The sequence below is a fragment of the Melanotaenia boesemani genome, chromosome 16 (assembly GCF_017639745.1).
Source record: "Melanotaenia boesemani isolate fMelBoe1 chromosome 16, fMelBoe1.pri, whole genome shotgun sequence".
Lineage (NCBI taxonomy): Eukaryota > Metazoa > Chordata > Actinopteri > Atheriniformes > Melanotaeniidae > Melanotaenia > Melanotaenia boesemani.
Genome location: NC_055697.1, coordinates 23,236,668 through 23,256,666, shown reverse-complemented (window position 1 = coordinate 23,256,666; position 19,999 = coordinate 23,236,668). Strand labels below are relative to the sequence as shown.

The window sequence follows — 19,999 nt, the reverse complement described above, 5'->3', positions numbered from 1 at the left end:
CTGAGAACAGCAAATGTTTAGATTTGAGAAACTGAAATGGGTGAGATATAAGAAGTCATGTGTTTGTTTCAGCAGAAGTGATTAGTTAAATTAGTTTACACTAATTAGTTTTTATATATTATTATAGTTAACTTTCTAAGTTCACCTGGATTTTAAACTTTTGACTGGACAAGAAATGTATAGACGTCAATTTGAAGACTCTGTTGACTAATCACTTAGTGATGAAATAAATACAGACTAAATAATAATGAAAATAATCATCAGCAACATAAAGAATTTGCTGTTTACAAATGTTTTACTGGATTTATTAACTGACTAATTGTCTTGGCTTTAAACACACTGTAACTTGACTAAGATGAATCATTCCAGCAGCACAGCAGGGGTCTGCGACTCACTGCGTGGATTTTTGGGCTTCAAAGATGCGCTTTAGAAACCAGGGGCCTTGCGCCGGTGTAAATGCTGCTCATCCACACTGTGCTGTCATTCTGAGTTAGGCAGTTGATAGTTTAGCAAAGCGGCGTACACAGCCAGCGGGCTATTTGATAATATAGGTCAGAGGACTGCAAGCCCACAGCCAAGAGTTGGCACTCCACTTCAGCAACATACCGAACAGCCGGGTGTCATTTCAGTGACTCTTCCGACACAGATACATTAACGGCGTTTATAAACTCCTGACTCTACTCTATGTATCTTAATGTGTTCAGATGATTTTGCCTTGGGTACATCAATAAACATATGCACAGATTAACTGCTGCCTTTATGCTTGAGTTGAAATGCAAGGTAACACATTAACAGTGAAATGTTACATCCTGTCTCCACCTACTATCAATAATTCATGTTATTACTGCAGCAGCATGATATCTCCAAAAATATTACTGTGTGAATTTCTAAGACTGCATATAATAGACTCAAAGTGAGAAAAAAAAAACAGACTTCTGCTGTGAAACTGTAGATAAGTCTGTTCCAGTGACGCCTGACTTCAGCAATCTCATTGAAATTAAACTCAGTAAAATCCATATCATTCAATTTATATGGATGGGTTGAACTGGTGACAAAACAGCACAAAAGGGATGTTTCCAATTCTATATGTGGTGATCCAATTAGAAACAATGCACCCTGAAATATTCCATATCGCAGCGTACAATTCCCTGTGAGAAATCAGCGTTGCTGTGCGAGAAAATTCCCAACTGTCAGCGTTCTGAGGCAGACCGTCTCATTGCTCAGACTTTCAGCTTGGGAGTCAAGGGGTGCTCGCTCCCTGTGGGTGGGTGTCTTCCTATATACTATGGACGCATACACACACAGGGCTCCTGTCATGCTGGGAAGTTTTCAGCCTGCTGCCTCAGAGAGGTCAACACTGGAATTCCTAAGGCCAAAGGAGATTAGTAATTGAGTAATGGACATGGTGACATGGACAATGAGGAGACAGAGGAGAAAAAGTAGAGCGAAGGAAAGAGGGAGAGAGAACCAGGGTATGAAACACAATATGAGTTCATTATCTATCTTCCCTCCCCATGACTGACCTTGGCTTCAGTGTCCCAAAACAAACTTATCTGGGAATTTAAAAGGAGCTCAGGGGAGTAAGCCAGGGGACAAATGAATTAGAATGTTTTGTCGAGACTGCTGAGAGACTACAAAGAGTTCAAGGTGTAGCATTTAAAAGGTGAAAATTATTGTACATAACACTCCACCAGTTAATTCATGCAGTTTATTCATATATGCAGAAAAGTTGCTGTCATACCGACGGGGTGCTGAACTCATCTTTTATTCGCTGATTCCATTAAGAGATTGCTGTTACACAAGCAGGGTGATATATGAACTTAGCATTCTTTTGCAGCTATAATGACAGAAAGAAATAGTGAGATAAGAAGAGTTTTCAAAGCCTTTCTGAAAGTAGGTGAGGCATCCATCATGTAAGGTGACACCAAAGAAAAAGCTGTGTCAGCCCCCTTGAATCACTGCAGCTTTGTATCCTTGTGTTTTAGCAGAAAAAAAAAACTAAATGCATGATGCTCCATCCAAGAATCCGCAGATAGGAATTAAAAATGTTGGCTGGAGTATTAAGCAAGAGCTTTCCATCTGTGGCTGCGTTCTCCTTAAAGGTTATAATAATGATCCACTGTAGCTGGAGGCACTGGAGTCATGCATCAAGGCAAATGTTTGCCTGTTCAAGTGGTTAGTCAATGACAAAGTGGAAGAAACCGAGCTAAAGAGAACCAAAAGTCTCCAGCGTGTTGACAAACAGCCGCTCCTGTAACATATCATTACTTAGGCAGTGAAGACACAAACCAGTTGGGTGAAAAAGAATCAGAATGTTTGTAGAGTTTTTTTATTGCCTTTGAAGTCCTGAGTATTACATTTTAAAGGTTTTAAATTACACTATCCTAAAAAGCTGGTAATAATTTACACGCTATTTCAGCAATAGTAAGGAATTCACTGGAGGGCAGTGTTCAGAGTTAATGACTTGTTCTGTGGTAGGAGGAGGCATACACGCGTGCGCGCCCTGCACGCTAAAAGCCCTCACTCACAGCCCCTCCACACACCATCGCGCCACCTCCAAATTCCTGCCATTGTTGTATGAATGGGGAGATTTGGTGTAATGCACAGACTGGCTAAGACAGGAGAACAGTATAGATGTAGTAAAAAAAAAAAAAAAAAAAAACTGTAAAAATGTGCCGTATCACTTTTACACATGAGTCATTCATCAAGAATGACCTTACCCATCAAAAATGCTGGTCACATACTATATCTAAGCCACTTATACTTAACTCAACCAGCATCCCAGATGCCTGAATTACCCATTCAGGGTTTTTCCCTTAGGAAAAATCAAAGAAGCAGCAAATGAATACAATCTAATTTCCCTACAAGCTGGCTTTCCAAGCACTGAAACACATGCATGGACTTATGCCATGTACTGAAGAAATGGCTCTGGATGCATGCCAAAGTGTTTTCCACAGCAATCAATACTGGCCTACTGCTGCAGTCCCCTGCCTGTCAGAGTGTCTGTGTGCATGTGCCAAAGCCTTGTCAGCTAGAGGAACAAAATAGAGGAGAGGAGAGGTCAGATGAAATCAGAGGTGATGATAATAGCACATTAATATAACATGATCCAGGAATATTCTTAGTGGTTGTGAATTCCCATTAAGAGTGCCTTGCTGTAGTTGCAGTAAAGTGGGATATACAGTAGAAGATAAGAATAAGTAATGAAGTGCCTGAAGCAGAGTATACAATAAGTGGGCGTCGTGTGTGTTGAGCTGTTATCTACAACAGCTTTCTACTGAAATGGGGGCTCCAAAAACAGAACGTATTACAGCCAGTGAGCAGCACCAGCAGGAGAGACAAGTCATTTTGAGTGAGAAGAAATAATGTGTCACTCAATGAGGTTTAAAACACATGTGACTGTTTAGTCAGTGGCAGTTTGCAGGCAGACAAATAGAGCAGAGGCCCCGATAGAGGGTTTGTCATAATGGGTGAGCAACCCGACACAAAGCCTGTTTAAACAGCAAGCTGAGCTCAACTGGTGGTGGTAAACAGTGCTTGTCTGACTGAGATACAATGAAAAATACAGCTTCCTCCACATATGGACTTAATAATTAACTCTGTATAAATAGATTCATAAATTTACCCTGGATCTGTTTATCATCTAATCAGCAAACACAGGCGCCGAGAGTTGCATTTATTTAGCGGATCATTATTTTTATTTCCATCCAAAGCTGACTGGCTCTAAAGCTGGCTGCGTTTAAAAGGAATTGACCTCCAACCCTGTGACAGAAGAAAAACAAGCACAGTAGGTCATGGGTTGGTTCCTCTTGTCACTGCACAGCACAGCAAAACAGGGCAAACACACTGCAGGAGAGGCTGAGAGCAAACAAATACCTGAGAAATAACCAGGAAATTACATCATACCTCAGCACTGAGAACACAAGTGAATCAGTAATCCATTTCTAGTAGACTGGTTCAATATATACGGCTGTTTTGATGCTTTGAAAAGTTATGCCTCTTGGTATTTGGGGGATATTGGCTTCAGGTTTAAGTTAATAGCCATCTTCAAGATACAAGAATGAGAGAGAGAAGGGGGGACAACCCTGCACCAGCTGTTTACATACTACAAGACACATATAGTTTCTGTTTTATGTTGTGTAACAGTAATCAAGATTAAATCTTACATGATCTGTACATAAATGTTACAAGTTGAAATCATACCAGGTTGTGTTTTTTTTACCTCAGGAGGCTGCATGTTCTCATTTAGCACTGAATTCTTGTGAAAATATCACACTTCCTGAGAGCTGTAAGGTATCAAGCACATATTTGTATGAGTCATAAGGCCAATTTAAACTCCTGATTTTCAGCTAGTCAGTTGCGGATTTACAGTTTATTGTTGCTCTACAGCCATTAGTCTGTCTTCACACACTAACAGCCCTGAAGAAAAGTGGTTTATAAATTCCACTTCTCAGTGTGGCTAAAAATCAACTCCTCTCTAATGTTTACCTTTTCACACATATAACACTCCAGTGTAGAATTGAGCAGTTGATGAAATGTAATGTTACAGCTTTCCTTTTTTCTTTTTTTTATATTTCTCTTTTTCTTTTTTTTTTTGTGGGTCTGGTTTACCCATCCTGTTTGTTTTTTGGATTACGGTTTGCATCTGTATGCACTCCTTGCTGACTCATGCAGTGAAGATTAGTGTTGTGGGGCAAAGTCAGCGAGAATCTGAATGGACTCAGTGAAGGTCATAAACTGGCTTGATTATGTTAGGGCAATTTTGACTGTAACATACAGTAAGTAGTCCTATTTGCTGAGAACTAAACGTTTGACAAGCCCTTTAATTGAGGTCAGCCTGCAGGCACCTACGCAGCACTTAAACTTATCATCCCCAAATTATATAATTCACGTGTCTGGCCTTATCCTATGATCTGTGCAACTTCAAAGAAACAGTGTTTTGCAAAATTGTGAGCTAAAAAAAAAAAAAAAAAAAAAAAAAAAAAAAAAAGCATTATGATTTTATTTTATTTTTACTTACTTATTTATTTATTTATTTTAAACCCTGTTAGCAAATACATGTTCTGAGCTTATTTACAATATGAGATAAATATGTGTGATGCTATTTGCACTGGCAGCGTAAAACTTCTGGTAGTTGAATATAATATTTTCCAGATAAACTCAATGAAGTGGAATGTAAGCACTTTGCAATGCAAATAAGTCTTTGGGAAAGGGGCGGAGCTGACATGTCTTGCGCACAGTGTGGTCCTAGAATCGGTAATGCATGCACTCAAAGTAATTACTAAATAATTGCAGTGTGTTAAATACTAAAGCCAGAGGGCTTCTGCTTATGATACCCGTTCATAGAAGAATCCATAAGGATGATATAGCTTGTCTATGCGGCCATCCATAAATAGCCACCTTTCTCATGAAAGGGAAACGTGATAGCCACTCTATTACTCAAGAGGAAAGAATGTAAGTAAACCATCAGCGGAAGAGTAAAGTACAAACACGGCTTTGTCCTTCCCTATAAACAATAAAACAGCAACAGAATAATCTCCACGCCGCCGCAAGTGATCAAAAGCAGAGGAGGGTAGTAATTAAAGTACTGTTGTCATATCAGAGAAAAAAAGAACACATCGTTTGTTTTACAGCCCGCAAAATCATAATCAGAGTAAAGCCGTTCAGTGCAAACCGTTGTAACCGGATCACAAGCGCCACATATGGCCACAGTCAATCATAACTATTGCTTTTCTGTGCCAACAACAGCGTAATGCAACACAGGGGCGTTTTAAGCACTGCCTCAAATGTGAGCTAACAATATAGCATTGTTGAGGATGGAAATGTTCACAGGAAAAATTATGCAAAGCGTGGAGAGTAGTTGAGACGTGTCAGCGCTGGCTTTACTCCGCCACGCTTTTATGACTCGCTTTTAGCCTCTTTCAACATCAGGCTACATTACAAAACATCTAATAACTATCGCAGCGACCGATCTGAGCCAATTTGATCCCATGCATTCATTACCGTTTCGCAATTTCCGCCCATATGTCAGTATTTGACACGCTTTTACCAAGAAATGAAATGACAGAGCCCAGGCGCAGGATTCTTGCGGATTTTCCCCCCTTTATAACACAATTACCCCATAGAGCGCAGCGGCAACCTTATTGAGCGCAGCTGGACAAGTGCACATTCAGCAGTTGACACCACAATAGACAAACAGGCTAAAGTAAAACTAGAGAACAAATTCCGCTGTAGGTCAATTCTTGTGCTGCTCAATACATCAATGTCAGTATAAATGCTTGCGCTTATTAACGTCTATTGTCACCGGAGACGTCCACTGCCATCTAATAATGCAGTAAAATTGCTGCTGAATAAATTCTCTTGTGCAAGCAAAAAAAAACAAAAAAAAACAAAAAAAAAAACAAACAACAAAAAAAACAACTATATATATATATATATATATATATATATATATATATATATATAGTTACAGGGGTTGATTATTTATCAGGCGGTTAATATTCCTACCTCTCCATGAGCGACTATCCGTCCCTGGGGGGTATCCTCGGGTAGAAAATAAAGTTTGGAGCTTGATAAAAGTTGCTTGCTTGTTCTTTCTTCCCAGAGAAGCTGAAGCTCCGCTATGCAAATAGGATCCTCGGGTTTACATCGGACGAAGAAAAAGTCTCCGAGAGCAAGAATTCTCGGTTTGGCGTCCCGGTTAAATTTAAAGGCTTTATAGAATATATATGGTCCATGTAAACCGCAAGACGAGCCCACCCACTGTAGAGGAGAAAAAAAGACAAATAAATGACATTAATGAATGGCTAATCGACTCATTAGCAAAACAAATGTTGGCACACTCATTTAAAAACACCTCTTCTTCACTACGCACGGCTGGCAAATCTCACATTAGGGATATTTCAGTTTGCTCATATTTTTGTGTCATCTAGCCTAACTATTTTTAGATAATCAACATATGAAACGGATGTATTCATAGTAAAATGCAATGTGTCAAAGTTTTTACGGATCAATCACATGTTTGCATAAGGCGGTGATTAGCGCAAAATGAAACAAATCGACGGATGATAACAAACGTTACCTTCAGTGAGTTCGGCTCCATCTCGACGTTATGAATTGATTAAACTCAACACGCTCTCCAAACTTGCTGGCTTGAATGGATTGCCGAAGGTCCTGCAAGCGACATATCTCTGTAGAGTTTAAAATTATACGTTAAGGCTTTAATGACATATAGTAAAACCTTTTAAATATTAAATACACTGTAAAACATATTTATAGTTGGCATATTAAAAACTTAAAGAATATTGAGCAGTTACCTTTTTTTAGCCCATTTTTATTGAGTGAAATAGTAAGTTCACGTTAAACATTTTGACATAAATATAAACACATAAACTAATTTCAAACATATGTGACAAATAGTTGCATGAAACAATAGAAATTGTGTTTTAGTATAATAATCGGCTTTTTAAAAGCTTGGTTTATGCTATTAATTCGCATTCAAGGGCTTATACAGACTATGTATCTTCCAGGACTTCTGTAAAAGACGTTCAGTATGAAAGCACATTTCTCACAGTAATGACACCGAGGCGCTTGCTGTGGATGCCTTCAAGAAACAATGTTACATGAAAGTTAATAGGGCTATCAAATGATTCCTCAAAAGGCAACGCGGAAGCCGCGAGGTTCTTTGTTTTGATCGGAACTTGCTCTGCGTTATGGCTCCAGCGCCCACGTTTGCTTCAATGCTTAAAATAATACCTTTTATATAAGCTATATATATAAATATTTATTTATTTTTCTTTTAGTCTAGCATTAAAATACAGAATTGGCCAAAAGAGAAAGCGGGGCGTCACGAGACACTGTTCACGAGGCTGCGGTCCATTATGCAAACATAAATTATGTTAAAACACTAAGCTGACCTTGTGAAGGCAGCTGGGTAAAGGCTATTTGACACGCATTAAAACATTTGCACGATTAAAGCTTCTTATATAATAACGAATATTAATTGTTTTAAACAGCCGGGTTTACACCTGAATTAAGAACCAATATAAAACTTCTGATTTTTTAAACTGCAGTTGCACTATTTATTCCAGTTTACACAAACTTCACGGTTTCTATTTACACCCATTGTCCTTTTTAGTCTCCGCTGGCTGAATGTGCCAGCTGCGTTTTATCGGCTGACTGGAATAATTCATCTTTTTAAAAGTACCCACTCTATCCACATCGCTGCGCTGTTTCTTCCCTTTCACGCGTTCTTTGCCCAGCATTTATCCACCACTCAGATCGCAGAGCATGCAACGACACAGGCCTACATCTGACACAAGCTATTTCAAGTACAGTGTTACGCAATGCGCCTTTTTTCCTGAAATGACTGGCAAAGCATTGCATGCACATTGATTCACAGCCAGTAAAGTGTATTCCTGTCTGCCAAACTGACATGCTTTCCTCCTCAGGTTAAATGAATGACTGCCTGATATTTATCTGAAACACATTCAAAGACCAGTGAGGAATTGGTGCTTAAACATAGTCTTTTCAGCCTATTATAGCTTATCTAGCTCCTTCCCTCAATTCAAAGAAGCAGCAGGGCATTGTATACTAATACAGAAATAGCTAAGGGAATGCTCTGTGACACTGGGATATTTAAAGTACCAGTTTAGGACAGGGCAAAAGGTGGCTCACACAGAGGCTCATTGTCTTGCATGCGGCTGCAGCGGAGTTGAGATTCCTGCAGTGAATCCAATATAAACCACAGGACCTAGTGCTATCTTTCTTGATTTCTCACAGCCATTTCAGTGGCTAAATCAATGGGGTTGCATTGTTAATGGCAGCCACCATAATGAAGTCGCTGGTTAATCAATGGCACCACTCGAGCTCTTATCTGGCAATTGCAAGTGTTTGCTTGTCAACAAGCAGAGCCCAGGGCTGCTGCAACATTATGATGCAGATATTGATGTGAATGAGAGCTCATGTTGAGAAACCTTTATTTAAAAACAAGTGTGTGCTGAAAGAGAGACTGGTATTGGGCAAATATTATAATGTCAATATATTTGAGCCATTTAAAAACTCAGCACGTAGCCTACAAATGCATAATGGACAACCTGAGTAAAAATCATTTAATGTCTCATCTTTATGTCTACAAATCCATTTTGCTATTACGATTTCACTGAGTGGTTTTGCTTCGTAAGTGACCATAAATGAAAGTAAGGACCCCACACATTCTCTGCATCACCCTGCAGACACATAAACAGCTTTAGAAATAAACGTAAGCCACAGTAGATGGAGCTGCATGAGTGAACTCACAAATTAACTCACTAAAAGGCCTTAATGTGGGCAATGAAGTGAAAAGCTGAACAAACATGTTTCAGGTAGATACATACCTACACACTGAATGTAACAGATACACACTCAATGCCTGGTAAAGCGTTAAAGGCTTATTTTTTTCTTGACACAGGTGTTCCGCATCCAACATAATGAGGTGAGCTTCAGCAGGGAGCCTCAGAGGTTGAAAAGTGACCTCAAAATGATTTGCTGAGGTTTCAGGTTTAGCCACAGAAAAGTGCTACAGCCATCTTTAAATGACACATGTAATTCAAACATGTCTTAATAATGAATATTAATTTAACTCAGAGTGACTCTAAAACAATATCCTGCTGCAGAGGAATTAATCCAATGTGATCATGATAAAGATAATGCCATCAAGAGAAAAACAGACAATACAAATCTAGTTTTATTGACAAGTGGTTGAACACACATTTTACATTATCAAAATAGAAAAAATACTATACAACAATCAGAAGTCATTTAAATTCCATTGTAGTCTTTGCAGATTTCCTCGGCGGTTCCTTCCAGACACCCTTAGAGCAGACGTGCAAAACAAATGATACAAGTGAGAGGTCAGTATTGACATCTGATATTCTATATGCTGCTGCTCTGAAAGGGAGACACTCTTATCTCCACTGAGTGCTTCTGTTGCTTTAAGCTATTTGTTTTCAGGTTATTTTGTACAGAGCTATACTGTATATATTTCTGTCTCTACCAGACAACAGTGAAAAGGCTGAGATGAACCTGCTTTGCAGTACTTATTCAGCAACTGGGGAGCAGATGAATAATGTCAAACAGGTTAGTAAAGTTAACCAGTAAACATTTCTCTAACAAGGACCAGGTGTCACACCAAGAATAGACAAAATTCTAACAAATGTATTTATTTTATTTATTTATTCAGTATAGTGAAAGTAAATTAAACATAAAACCACAAAATACAGAAAAGAAGATGGAAAACTGAAAGGATGTAGGCAGAAGCTAATAGCTTATAAAACACCTACCCATTACCAAACAAAATTAACATTAAGTAAAGAAAAGATTTACAACATCACCACCATTAATTGTAAGAGCAACTATTACCCACAACAAGATCTTTAGCATTTCATTTATTACGACAATTCACTTATGTGCTTTCTTTTAAATGATTTCACAATAGAACTCATTTTTAAGTCATCAAAACAACTGATATAACAACAGATATACAACAAATCTTAATATTTGTCTGTACCTTGGGCTTTCTAAACATTTAATTTCCTCTAAGTTCATAACATTTCTCCTTCTTTTTAAACAGCCTGTGGATACATAATGAAAATTAATTATTCTAAACTTTATACATAATTTGAATTGTGTATTTAGTGTAAACGGATCTATACCTGGGTAAACCTCAGATGCCGAAGTGCAAGTGAATGCAGCATGTAATGATGTTCTATATCAACACTACCATGTTCTTGATCATAATGTAACATTCACAGTGAGTGCAAAAAGGAGAAGAAATAAAAGGTTTACATTCACCATACTTGAAAGAATAATAATTCACAGTATCAGTGGTGTAAAGTAAATGCATGAAATGACTCGGTGCAGCTCTAGAGCAAGTATACTTGTACTTTTTCTGACCCATTAAACTGTATGAACAATGATTTGGCAGTTGTGCTGTAGTTACCATTCATCCATAAACTTCTGAGATGTTTTTCTGGCATGTAGCACCTAAATATGCCTGCAAACTTTCAAGACATCTGTATTTATATCAACCTTTCTTTTTAAATAATAGCTTTTAGAAGAGGTTGTTCAACATTTAACAGAATTTTTTATGATGGAAGTCAAGGTGGGGAACTTCAAATCCTCCTTAAACATATTACATTTTATATTTGCACATATTTGAGGTGAGGAGCACTATTTAAACTTGGAGTGGGTCACAAAGCTTTGGAATATAGGCAAATATGTGCTATTTGACAAAGTGATACTTAAAAAGTGAATATTGAAGTACAGCTTGCATAGAGACCGAGGCGCCTTGTGTGATTTTATTCTAATGTCAAATAACTTCCACTGCTATTATCTAAGTTATCTATAAGGACAACATTTGTCATAAGCTCCTTTTTGAAAGCCACTTTTTATTAAACTACATTAACCAGACAGTTGTAGCTAGTTTACCACCAAATTAAGGCTTTAAACTTTAAGCTGCTACTTATTAAGGGAAGAGAACAAGTACAATCAGCTATTCGTTATTCAGTATATTGATAAAATTGGTATAATAAAGTATATCAAAGCACATCATTGAAGGATAATGTATTTATTTATTGGCCTTGAAAATGTTTACTTTTCTATTTTCTTTCTGTGTGCGTGTGTAAAACACAGTATTCATGGATTCTTTATTCATAAATATCTATCCACAATATATATTTTATTATATATAGTATTTTTCTGCTGATGAGTCCATAACATTTTTAAGATTTGATTATGTATGTGTCTTGGGAGGAGGTGGTAGGAGGGGTGGGGGGGTTACGTTAATCTAACAGGATAGAAGAAAAGGATATTTATGTATGTTAAAGTACAAATACAGTATTATTTAAACTGTCAGGGAAAATAAGTGCTTTGTGACAGTTTGTGGATTCATGGGTGTGTCGTTCTCTTTGAAGCAGCGATGCTACAGTATCGATGATGGTTTGGTCTTTACACTTTGTACATTGGAGGTTATCAAAGTGTGAGGTAGGTCAATGTTTGGTTGTAGGTAGACCTAAACATTTAATTGGACCACCATCCTTGTCCCTGTATACATGACTGGAAGGAGGAGTTGCTGAGTTTTTCAAAGTGGTTGAATATGTTGAATGCTGCAACACTGCAAGCTGAAAATAAAATGCTCATAATATTATGTTGTTTCTTGCTTTCTCTGTAGGAGATCATTGTCCAAGTAATTACAGCTGATTTCACGGAACAGATATCTTACAACTGCTTTAATTGTGTTTTATTTATTTATTTTTTATCTGATGACCCTGCAGTTTTATGGAACAGTATGTAATAGTCATATGGTAAAAGACTAAATTTTTATGTATTTTGCTTTTACCCTTAGGATGTGTGGTTCAATTCACATTTGCAGCATTTTTTGTGTGTTTTGCTGAAGGTGCAGGACTCTGCAGTCAGTAATCCAGGGAAAGGATGCCCTTATGCAGGCTATTATTATAGAGGCATTTACAATTTGAGCCATGATTATTTCCTAACTTTAACCATGTAATTTTAACATTTAAGTTAACTAAGACTTGTAGTTTGATCAACTGACAGTAAAATCATGTTTCTGGAAACAAATCAAGGAAAAGGCGAATTTTTTTGTTTTTTGTTTAGCCCATTTCAAGTACAAGACCATTCAAAGTGCTTTATATAAAACATTACAGCAGAGTGCAGAAAGCAATACAAGTGCATAAAAATTAAAAGAAATAAAATTAATTAAATAAAAACAGAAAGAAAAAGCTAAAATAAAATAGATAAAATGCAAGAACTAAAGTTCCGGTGTGGGGAAAGACTATAAATCAACATCTTTTCACAAAATACTTTAAGACTGTTTTCCTGTGGAGTTGTTTTCCAAAGAATAACATAGTTCAATAGCTCAAAAAACATTTACATGTTTATTTTACATTTTGCTGTTAAACTAGTTTGCATGAGCATAAAGAGTGTGGAAATGTTTATGTGAATGCCAGTTCAAATATATATGGAAATGAAAGCATGTGTGGTGCACCTCAACTCATGTTAATTACACTAAAAGTATAAACACAAGATTCAACCTCTAACTATATAGTCCAGGTATAAAAGTATGACAGCTTTTGTATTAATTTGAGTCAGACTAAAATATTATACATTCAAACAATTGATTTTAATTTGTCCAGACCTTTAAAGGAGATTGTTTCTAATGTCATGCTAATGTGCAACTTAAATTTAGTTTAATGTAAAAGAAAAAAGGAAGATTTCAATATTAAAAAGACTGTACCTCAGCACAGTATTTGAGAAAATTTAATTGTTACTTTTGTGACTGTTTTTCATCAAAATTTTCCAAGTTTAATTATACAGAAAATGAAATAGTAAAATGCACCTACAGCTCTCTCTTTCACTTAAATAGTCAATAAAAAATGTGGGTGGTATTCTAAAAGATTTTAGACTTATTTTGCAACACAAAGAAAAGTGAAGTGTACATACAGTGCTTAGACAGCTAAACATCACATTTACTGGCAGTGAAACCGCTCGGTGTGATGTTACAACAAACATTTCTAATTATACAGTCAGGGGATTATGAAAATCTGCAGATGACTAAAATAAGAAAGCATCTGAGAAATTGGGGCAACATACCCTATCTCTCACTCATTCCACATGCACAATTGCATTACCAAGTGGATATCTATCTATCATCAGTGGAAAGCCCTGGGACATTAAAAAGCCATCAAGTAAATGTGTTCAGAGGAGCATGTTTCAATGGTAACTTTACACCTGTGTCTTTGTGCCACTGTAATCACATGACAATGGCCCTGCTTCTGCAGCATGACTTTAGGAAAAGGTAACAGGAGATGTGGGAGATGTTGCAGGGCTAATTTTAACCTCTTCGACTCATTATAACGTGGTGTTACATTTCTCTCCACTCAATCACGTGTGAGTGGACAGCACATCCAGGAGAAACACATTTACTTTATTGTGATGTTCCCTTTTAATCAGGACCTGATTTTGATATGTTCATCTGGAAGCTATTTGAGAAGATTTCTGTGTATATTAGCAGGTGTCAGCTTGTGCACTGTAGACTGAATATTAACTCACTGAGCTCATAAATATCTGTGATGCAGTAATATCTTCAGAACATCAAAAGAGCGACTGCATGCAGTGAACTGTGTGCATTGGTACTGTTCACAGCGGAATAGATAGCCTCTTGAAAAATAATACTCTACTCTCATTTTGTTCTTATCTGGTATCACTCTTGTTTATCTGAGGACTATACCTCATCTTGATTTATGCATAATTTATGGTTTCTGCAGTTCATCTTTTCAATTTCAGTACTCAGCACAGGGGACCCTCATTTCCAGCAAACCAATTACTGCATCCATTCACGACTGCTGATAACATCTAATACCACATACTTATATGTGTGTAATAATGATTCATAAGGCAAACATTGGTTGGCCCAGTCTAAATGACTGCCATGACAATGAACTAATTGCCAGAAAAACACAATTTCACCTTCATGAGCAACTATCAGTGCTAAATTGTTTGATAATGTCAAGTGAGTCATTTTATTAAGCGATGCACAAATGTAATCATGTGGCAGGACAACGTGAATTCAAGTGTATACAAGTGTTAACATTAGTATGGGTTTTAGCTTATTACTGCAATGGCAAATGTAAATTTACCTCATTGATGGAGAGTGCTCCGTTGAATCAGAAATGTGCAAACAAACAAAATAAGGCAGCTTCATTCGCCCTGTCATCTGCACACACATCAGGACACACACACACACACATGCACACACGTTTTATATCTCTCCCATCTGAAACCAGGATTACAACCATGAATAATGTATTTATGTAAATGTCTGATGGGCATAACTATAAAAGATGAGAGTGATTGAAAAGGCATTTTGTTAGATTGAGTTACGACTGCCTGTGAGTTATGGATGCTTCCAGTACATGGAGCAAGTCTAATGACACTGAGGCTGAAAGAAAAGGGGAGCAAAAAGATGTATTTTTGAGGCAAAGAGGTCACAGTGTCTTCTTCTCATCTGAGGGATACATTAATGCAGAACCCGAGCTCAGCATTAAAGATTTACTTTGTATGTTTGAAGCATCAGTCAGGTTATTACACCCAATGGTCAAACCTTCGCTGATGATGGCATCGCTGAAGAGAGTGACCTCAGCATTAACCATCTTTAACATATCACCCCTGCCTTTTCTGTCAAACACTGAATTGTTAAAAAATGGGCACAAATGTCAGCTGACATCTCTGATCAGATCATTCACTGGTGTGTGTCACCCTTCCATCTGGACTGAGAGCACAGTGTTATGTATATGTCAACTAACCATGAGTAAACGCAGTAAAAACCCAACCATTTACAAGAGCTGTTTTCAAGGTTTTGACAATCAGCCAATTCAAGAAGGGAGAAAAAAGATTAGCTTAGAAATATGACTGACAGCAGCTATTCTTCTATTACAGTCCTGAAAATAAAGGTGATACTGTTTAAGCAGCTCAAAGCCTGAGCACACATATTAAAGTAGAAGAAAAAAAAACTCTCAACATTAATAATTTATCTAATTTTATAAGGCAATTTAGCAGTCACTTGAAGTTGCTATGGTGACAAGGGGATATTTTGAGACAACTAATGACCTATGCAAAACCCACTCACTGTAAACTTCACTCAAGCTAAATGAGATTGCTGTCTGTGCTGTGTGTGATACATGGCTGAGAACTTAATCCCCGCGCTATGCTTGGACTTTTTCTGTGCAGGACAAATTAAGGTTGTTAATATCAATGTAAAACATCTGTGGGCTGTTTACTGTACAGGGAATATGAGCCAAGCAGCAACCAGAGGCCAGCACTGCACTGCATAATAGTCTTTTGTTTTGATTGCTAATGCAGAATTTATAACAGTTGTCAGGTTAAGGTCAGAGAAAAATCCATCGAGTGAGAGGAAAATGAATATGGTTTGAACGTAACGCAATATGTTTCACACTAACTCTGCTTCAATATCTCTTTATTTTTCGGCTTACGTCAGAGATTCCACATTGGAAAAGCTTTGAAGAGTGGCCCTGTTCTTAGGTGAATCATATTGTCCAATAACTGCTTGGCCTGGTGCAGCTGTCGGGGCTAAAACAGAATGAGTCATGTGTTACCCATTTAAGTCTAATTTCTCCCATGCAAATGCCTGACATGTGTGATTCTGCAGGGCCTTGAGTTGAAACAGTATTTTTGAGATGAGGGGGAAGACAATCAGTGCCAGGTCTGTATAACTATTTAACCACCTGCTTCACCCATGACCTGCAGTGTTTAAAGCAAGCTTAAATTTGGGAAACAGTTCTCATGTGTTGTATCTGACATGGTTTTAAACCAGGCACAGCTGCCATAAAACTGACTGAATAAACAAAAGTGGAGTGCAAAGAGGATTTTTGCCTTAAAAGGAGCTCTCCTCTGGAAAATATTAGACCTGCTGAGCTGTAGAAGGTGTGTTGAAATATAAAAAAAAATACAGTTTTTTAAAAAATAAATGATCATATGCGGAGCAGCGTCAGCAGTGTTGGCTTTAATCACACACCTCCCCATGACTTTTCACAGCATGCTGATGCTTTTTGTCCATTAGGATAAACGTCAGATTGACTAATAAAGGCACCACTTTCAGAGTTACCTCTGGAAAAAGTGGCGTTGAGTGCCACCTGTTGGCTCTCACCTGTAATGACATGGAGCTGGGGCTGCTTAACACTGGACCCCAGAAGTTAATGTATAATGGAACATAATAGTCTAGTTATTAGCTAGTAAGGATGTAGCCTTAAAGTGATGATCTACTTGTAAAACCTGCACTGTGGCTGTTGTTGTCAGCAGCAAAAAAATCAATCAAAAATCAAGTTTAGATTGCAGATTTACATCTGATATAGTAAATAAAGAGAAGAGGATGTTAAATATATCTGATTTGTGATATGTGCTGGTGTATTATTGTGTGTTTCACCCCCCCAAAAAAGAAAAGGTAGAAGCAAAAAACATACAAAGTTTCAGAGTTTCCACACAAAACTTCCAACTTGAGAAAGACCTTCCAACAGCTGTTCAGACAAGTAACACTTAAACTGTCATCTGAAACCTAAACACATAAAAATCTCTCAGGGTTGGTTTCTGTCAGGCTGAATAAGTCAGCATGTGTACTGAATGGGGAAAATCAAAGATATTTAGGCTTTTCACACAAAAAAAAATATAATTAAGACGACAGAAAATGCATTAAAATCAAGAAATTTATATTAACTTCAATATTAAAGCAGTATAAAACTGAAGTACTGGCTGTCATAATGATTTGATACCCTCTACCCGCTGTGTGTGTGTGTGTGTGTGTGTGTGTGTGTGGTCCCCCATTCCCCCCCCTTTTTTTTTCCTAATGCCATTTCCTCCACATACCTTCTGAGTAATTTTATGGGCCAGACTAATACAACAACATCAAACAGGAGACCCAGAAATAGTCTGTTCTCCTGTAATGAAAATCCCTACAGGCTGTGTTAAAAGGTTTGTGTTTGTCTGTAATTCTGAACCATATGAGCACAAAAGAACACAACGCAATTAAAATGAATAGATTAAGACTTTGACACTGATCCTCTCTACAAGACATGGTCAAATAAAATCAAAGACAATGCTTTTATGATTTTGTGTGTGTGTGTGTGTTTGCGTTTGTCCAGTTGTCTCAGTGAAATGACTGCAAATGAAAAGAATAGCAGCATGGCATGTACCAAACATGTGGTTTTTGGGGAGGTGTAGTTAATGACAGTAGTAATTTGGACCACTAACAGACAGATGTGACCAGTTCACTATAAGAAAAAAAACTGCAAGTATGGAAGAGAAAGAGAGTAATGAATAAATGAAGGACAAAGAAGGAGAATATGGAAAACATGAGACAATATCATAAAAAAAAATAAAAAAATTACTTAAAAAAAACTCAAAGAACTGAGAAAGCAGGAATACTCAAATGATCCAAAGTAAATCTATACAGGAATCCAGGGAAAACAAGGGCCTGGGCGCACAAACAACAGACTTTCTAGCAGAGGAAGAAGGAGACAGCACCATATACTGTTCACTCAGGGAGCAAATAATAAACACAGGGCAGATGACGATGGGGCCATACTCACAAAGGAAGTGAAGCCAGAAATCACACAGTGGAAGTACTTTTCCAAGATAAAGGAAATATTTTTAGCATATGGAGAATTATGCAACACAGTTTAGAAGTTGAGGGTACTACTATACATATATACATATATATATATGTATATATATGTGTGTGTGTGTGTGTGTGTGTGTGTTATGTGTTGATTATAGTACTTGTTTTCAAGGTTTAAGAGGCATTTTATATATAACTTTAATTTGTTTTAGTCTGCATTATATCTGTATATGAAACTGATCAACCTTTCATTTTGACTGAGGCTGCACAGAGGGAATCACTGTTCTGTCATCAATGACCAAAGCCCCTTTAGCCATCTTTGTCATTACATCTCTGCACAGCCACGAGCCAAATGTTGAACAGCAGCCTCACTCAGGCCTGTGGCATGATGTGGGATGGCTTTTCTGTCTCAATAAACACAGAAGAGTCTGTTTCCATTCGCAGCCTGTTTCTCACTTTTTGACTAAATGAGCTACTGCTGTCAGAAGGGAACACTCTTCATTAAAACGTACTTATTTTTTGTGCCACTTTTTTTCTGGTTCATTCTGTTTATCACCAGGAAACTGGGGAAACACCAACTGAATTGTTATTTTTTTTCCCTTGTTCTTTTTCTTAAATCAGGCTAGAATCTCTCTTTCTTAACTTTTCTACTGTCTGAAATTCTTATTGTGATTATATGCACATATTTAAGGCGGAAGCATGATGACAGATACTTTGGAACAAAGGCAGGAAATGTCTGCCTCCTTTCCAAGGTCACAAGCCCTTTCTACTCTTTCTTTTCTGCTGCACTGGCTGAAATCAAGTCAACATGCAGCCAAGTAGGGCAAAATGATGTGAGTACGTGTTTGTGTGGATGTATCTGTGTGTTCTTTAGTACACAGAAGGAATTTGATTCTAGCATTCTTTTCTTTTATTACACAAAAACGAAAACAGATAAAGTAGGAACAGAAGATTATGTACAAATATATATTGAATATTGAATGCACAAAAGAACAATATTATATGCATATACTCCTGTGTGGATTTTCTCTGGATGATCTGGCTTCCTCAGTCTTTATTATCTTTGTGAAGAGAAAGACCTATTACACCTATTAGAGTGAACCCTGAATCTCACCCCAAGTCAGTTGGAATAAGATCCGGCAGGCTAGTGTTGCAGTTTATTCATTTAGTTTAGACATCAGCACTTGAATTAGATGTCAAAAAATATTTCTAAACAGTTTAGGTAGGGAAGTGTGTTGCATCACATCTTTTGTTCACATGTGTTTGAAAACATTTTTTATAAATTTCTTTTTATTCTCATTCCTAATATTTGATTACTAATTTAACACTTTAGGACTCATTTTTATCACATCTCTCATTTCATAATATGTCCACTGTTTTTGAAAGGTTGCAGATCTAAACTGAGGGCAGCTCATTGCATCACCTGGACTATTTTAGTAGTATTTTGTAACACCTGCAGAAACCTGCTCTTGAAGTACCCATAGCAAGCTGGCTAGTTCAAAGTATTTCCCTGGGTTTTGATATTCTAACGATATTCTGTTATGATTGTGGGTGGGGTTGAGATGTTCACATTGCATGATTATGTTAATTTTGTTAATTTGTAGAATTTTTCCAGTCTTTCTGTTGTCCAAGGCGAACCTAGCTGTAGCTGGGTTATGCTCCAGCAAACTGGAATCCTGAACTAGATTAATAAGCACTTTGAATTGTCTTGTACATGAAATGTGCTATACAAATAAATTTGCCTTGCCTTGCCTAATAAAATGTAATCGACATGTTTTTTTTTCTTTCTGTTGTCAGTTAAGTGTGTAACTAAAA

At 37.3% G+C, this 19,999-nt stretch overlaps 1 protein-coding gene across 1 annotated transcript in view; it reads right to left on the bottom strand.

Moving 5' to 3' along the window:
* Window positions 1-7,115, bottom strand: part of arid5b (AT-rich interaction domain 5B) — a 72,810-nt gene extending 65,695 nt beyond the window's left edge. Inside the window, exons 1-2 of the mRNA XM_042010363.1 lie at window positions 7,082-7,115; window positions 6,508-6,762 (exon numbers count right to left, since the gene is read on the bottom strand). Coding sequence (XP_041866297.1) covers window positions 6,508-6,762; window positions 7,082-7,102 — 276 coding nt within the window. The 5' untranslated portion in view covers window positions 7,103-7,115. The remainder of the gene's footprint in view (window positions 1-6,507; window positions 6,763-7,081) is intronic.
* Window positions 7,116-19,999: the final 12,884 nt, after the last annotated feature.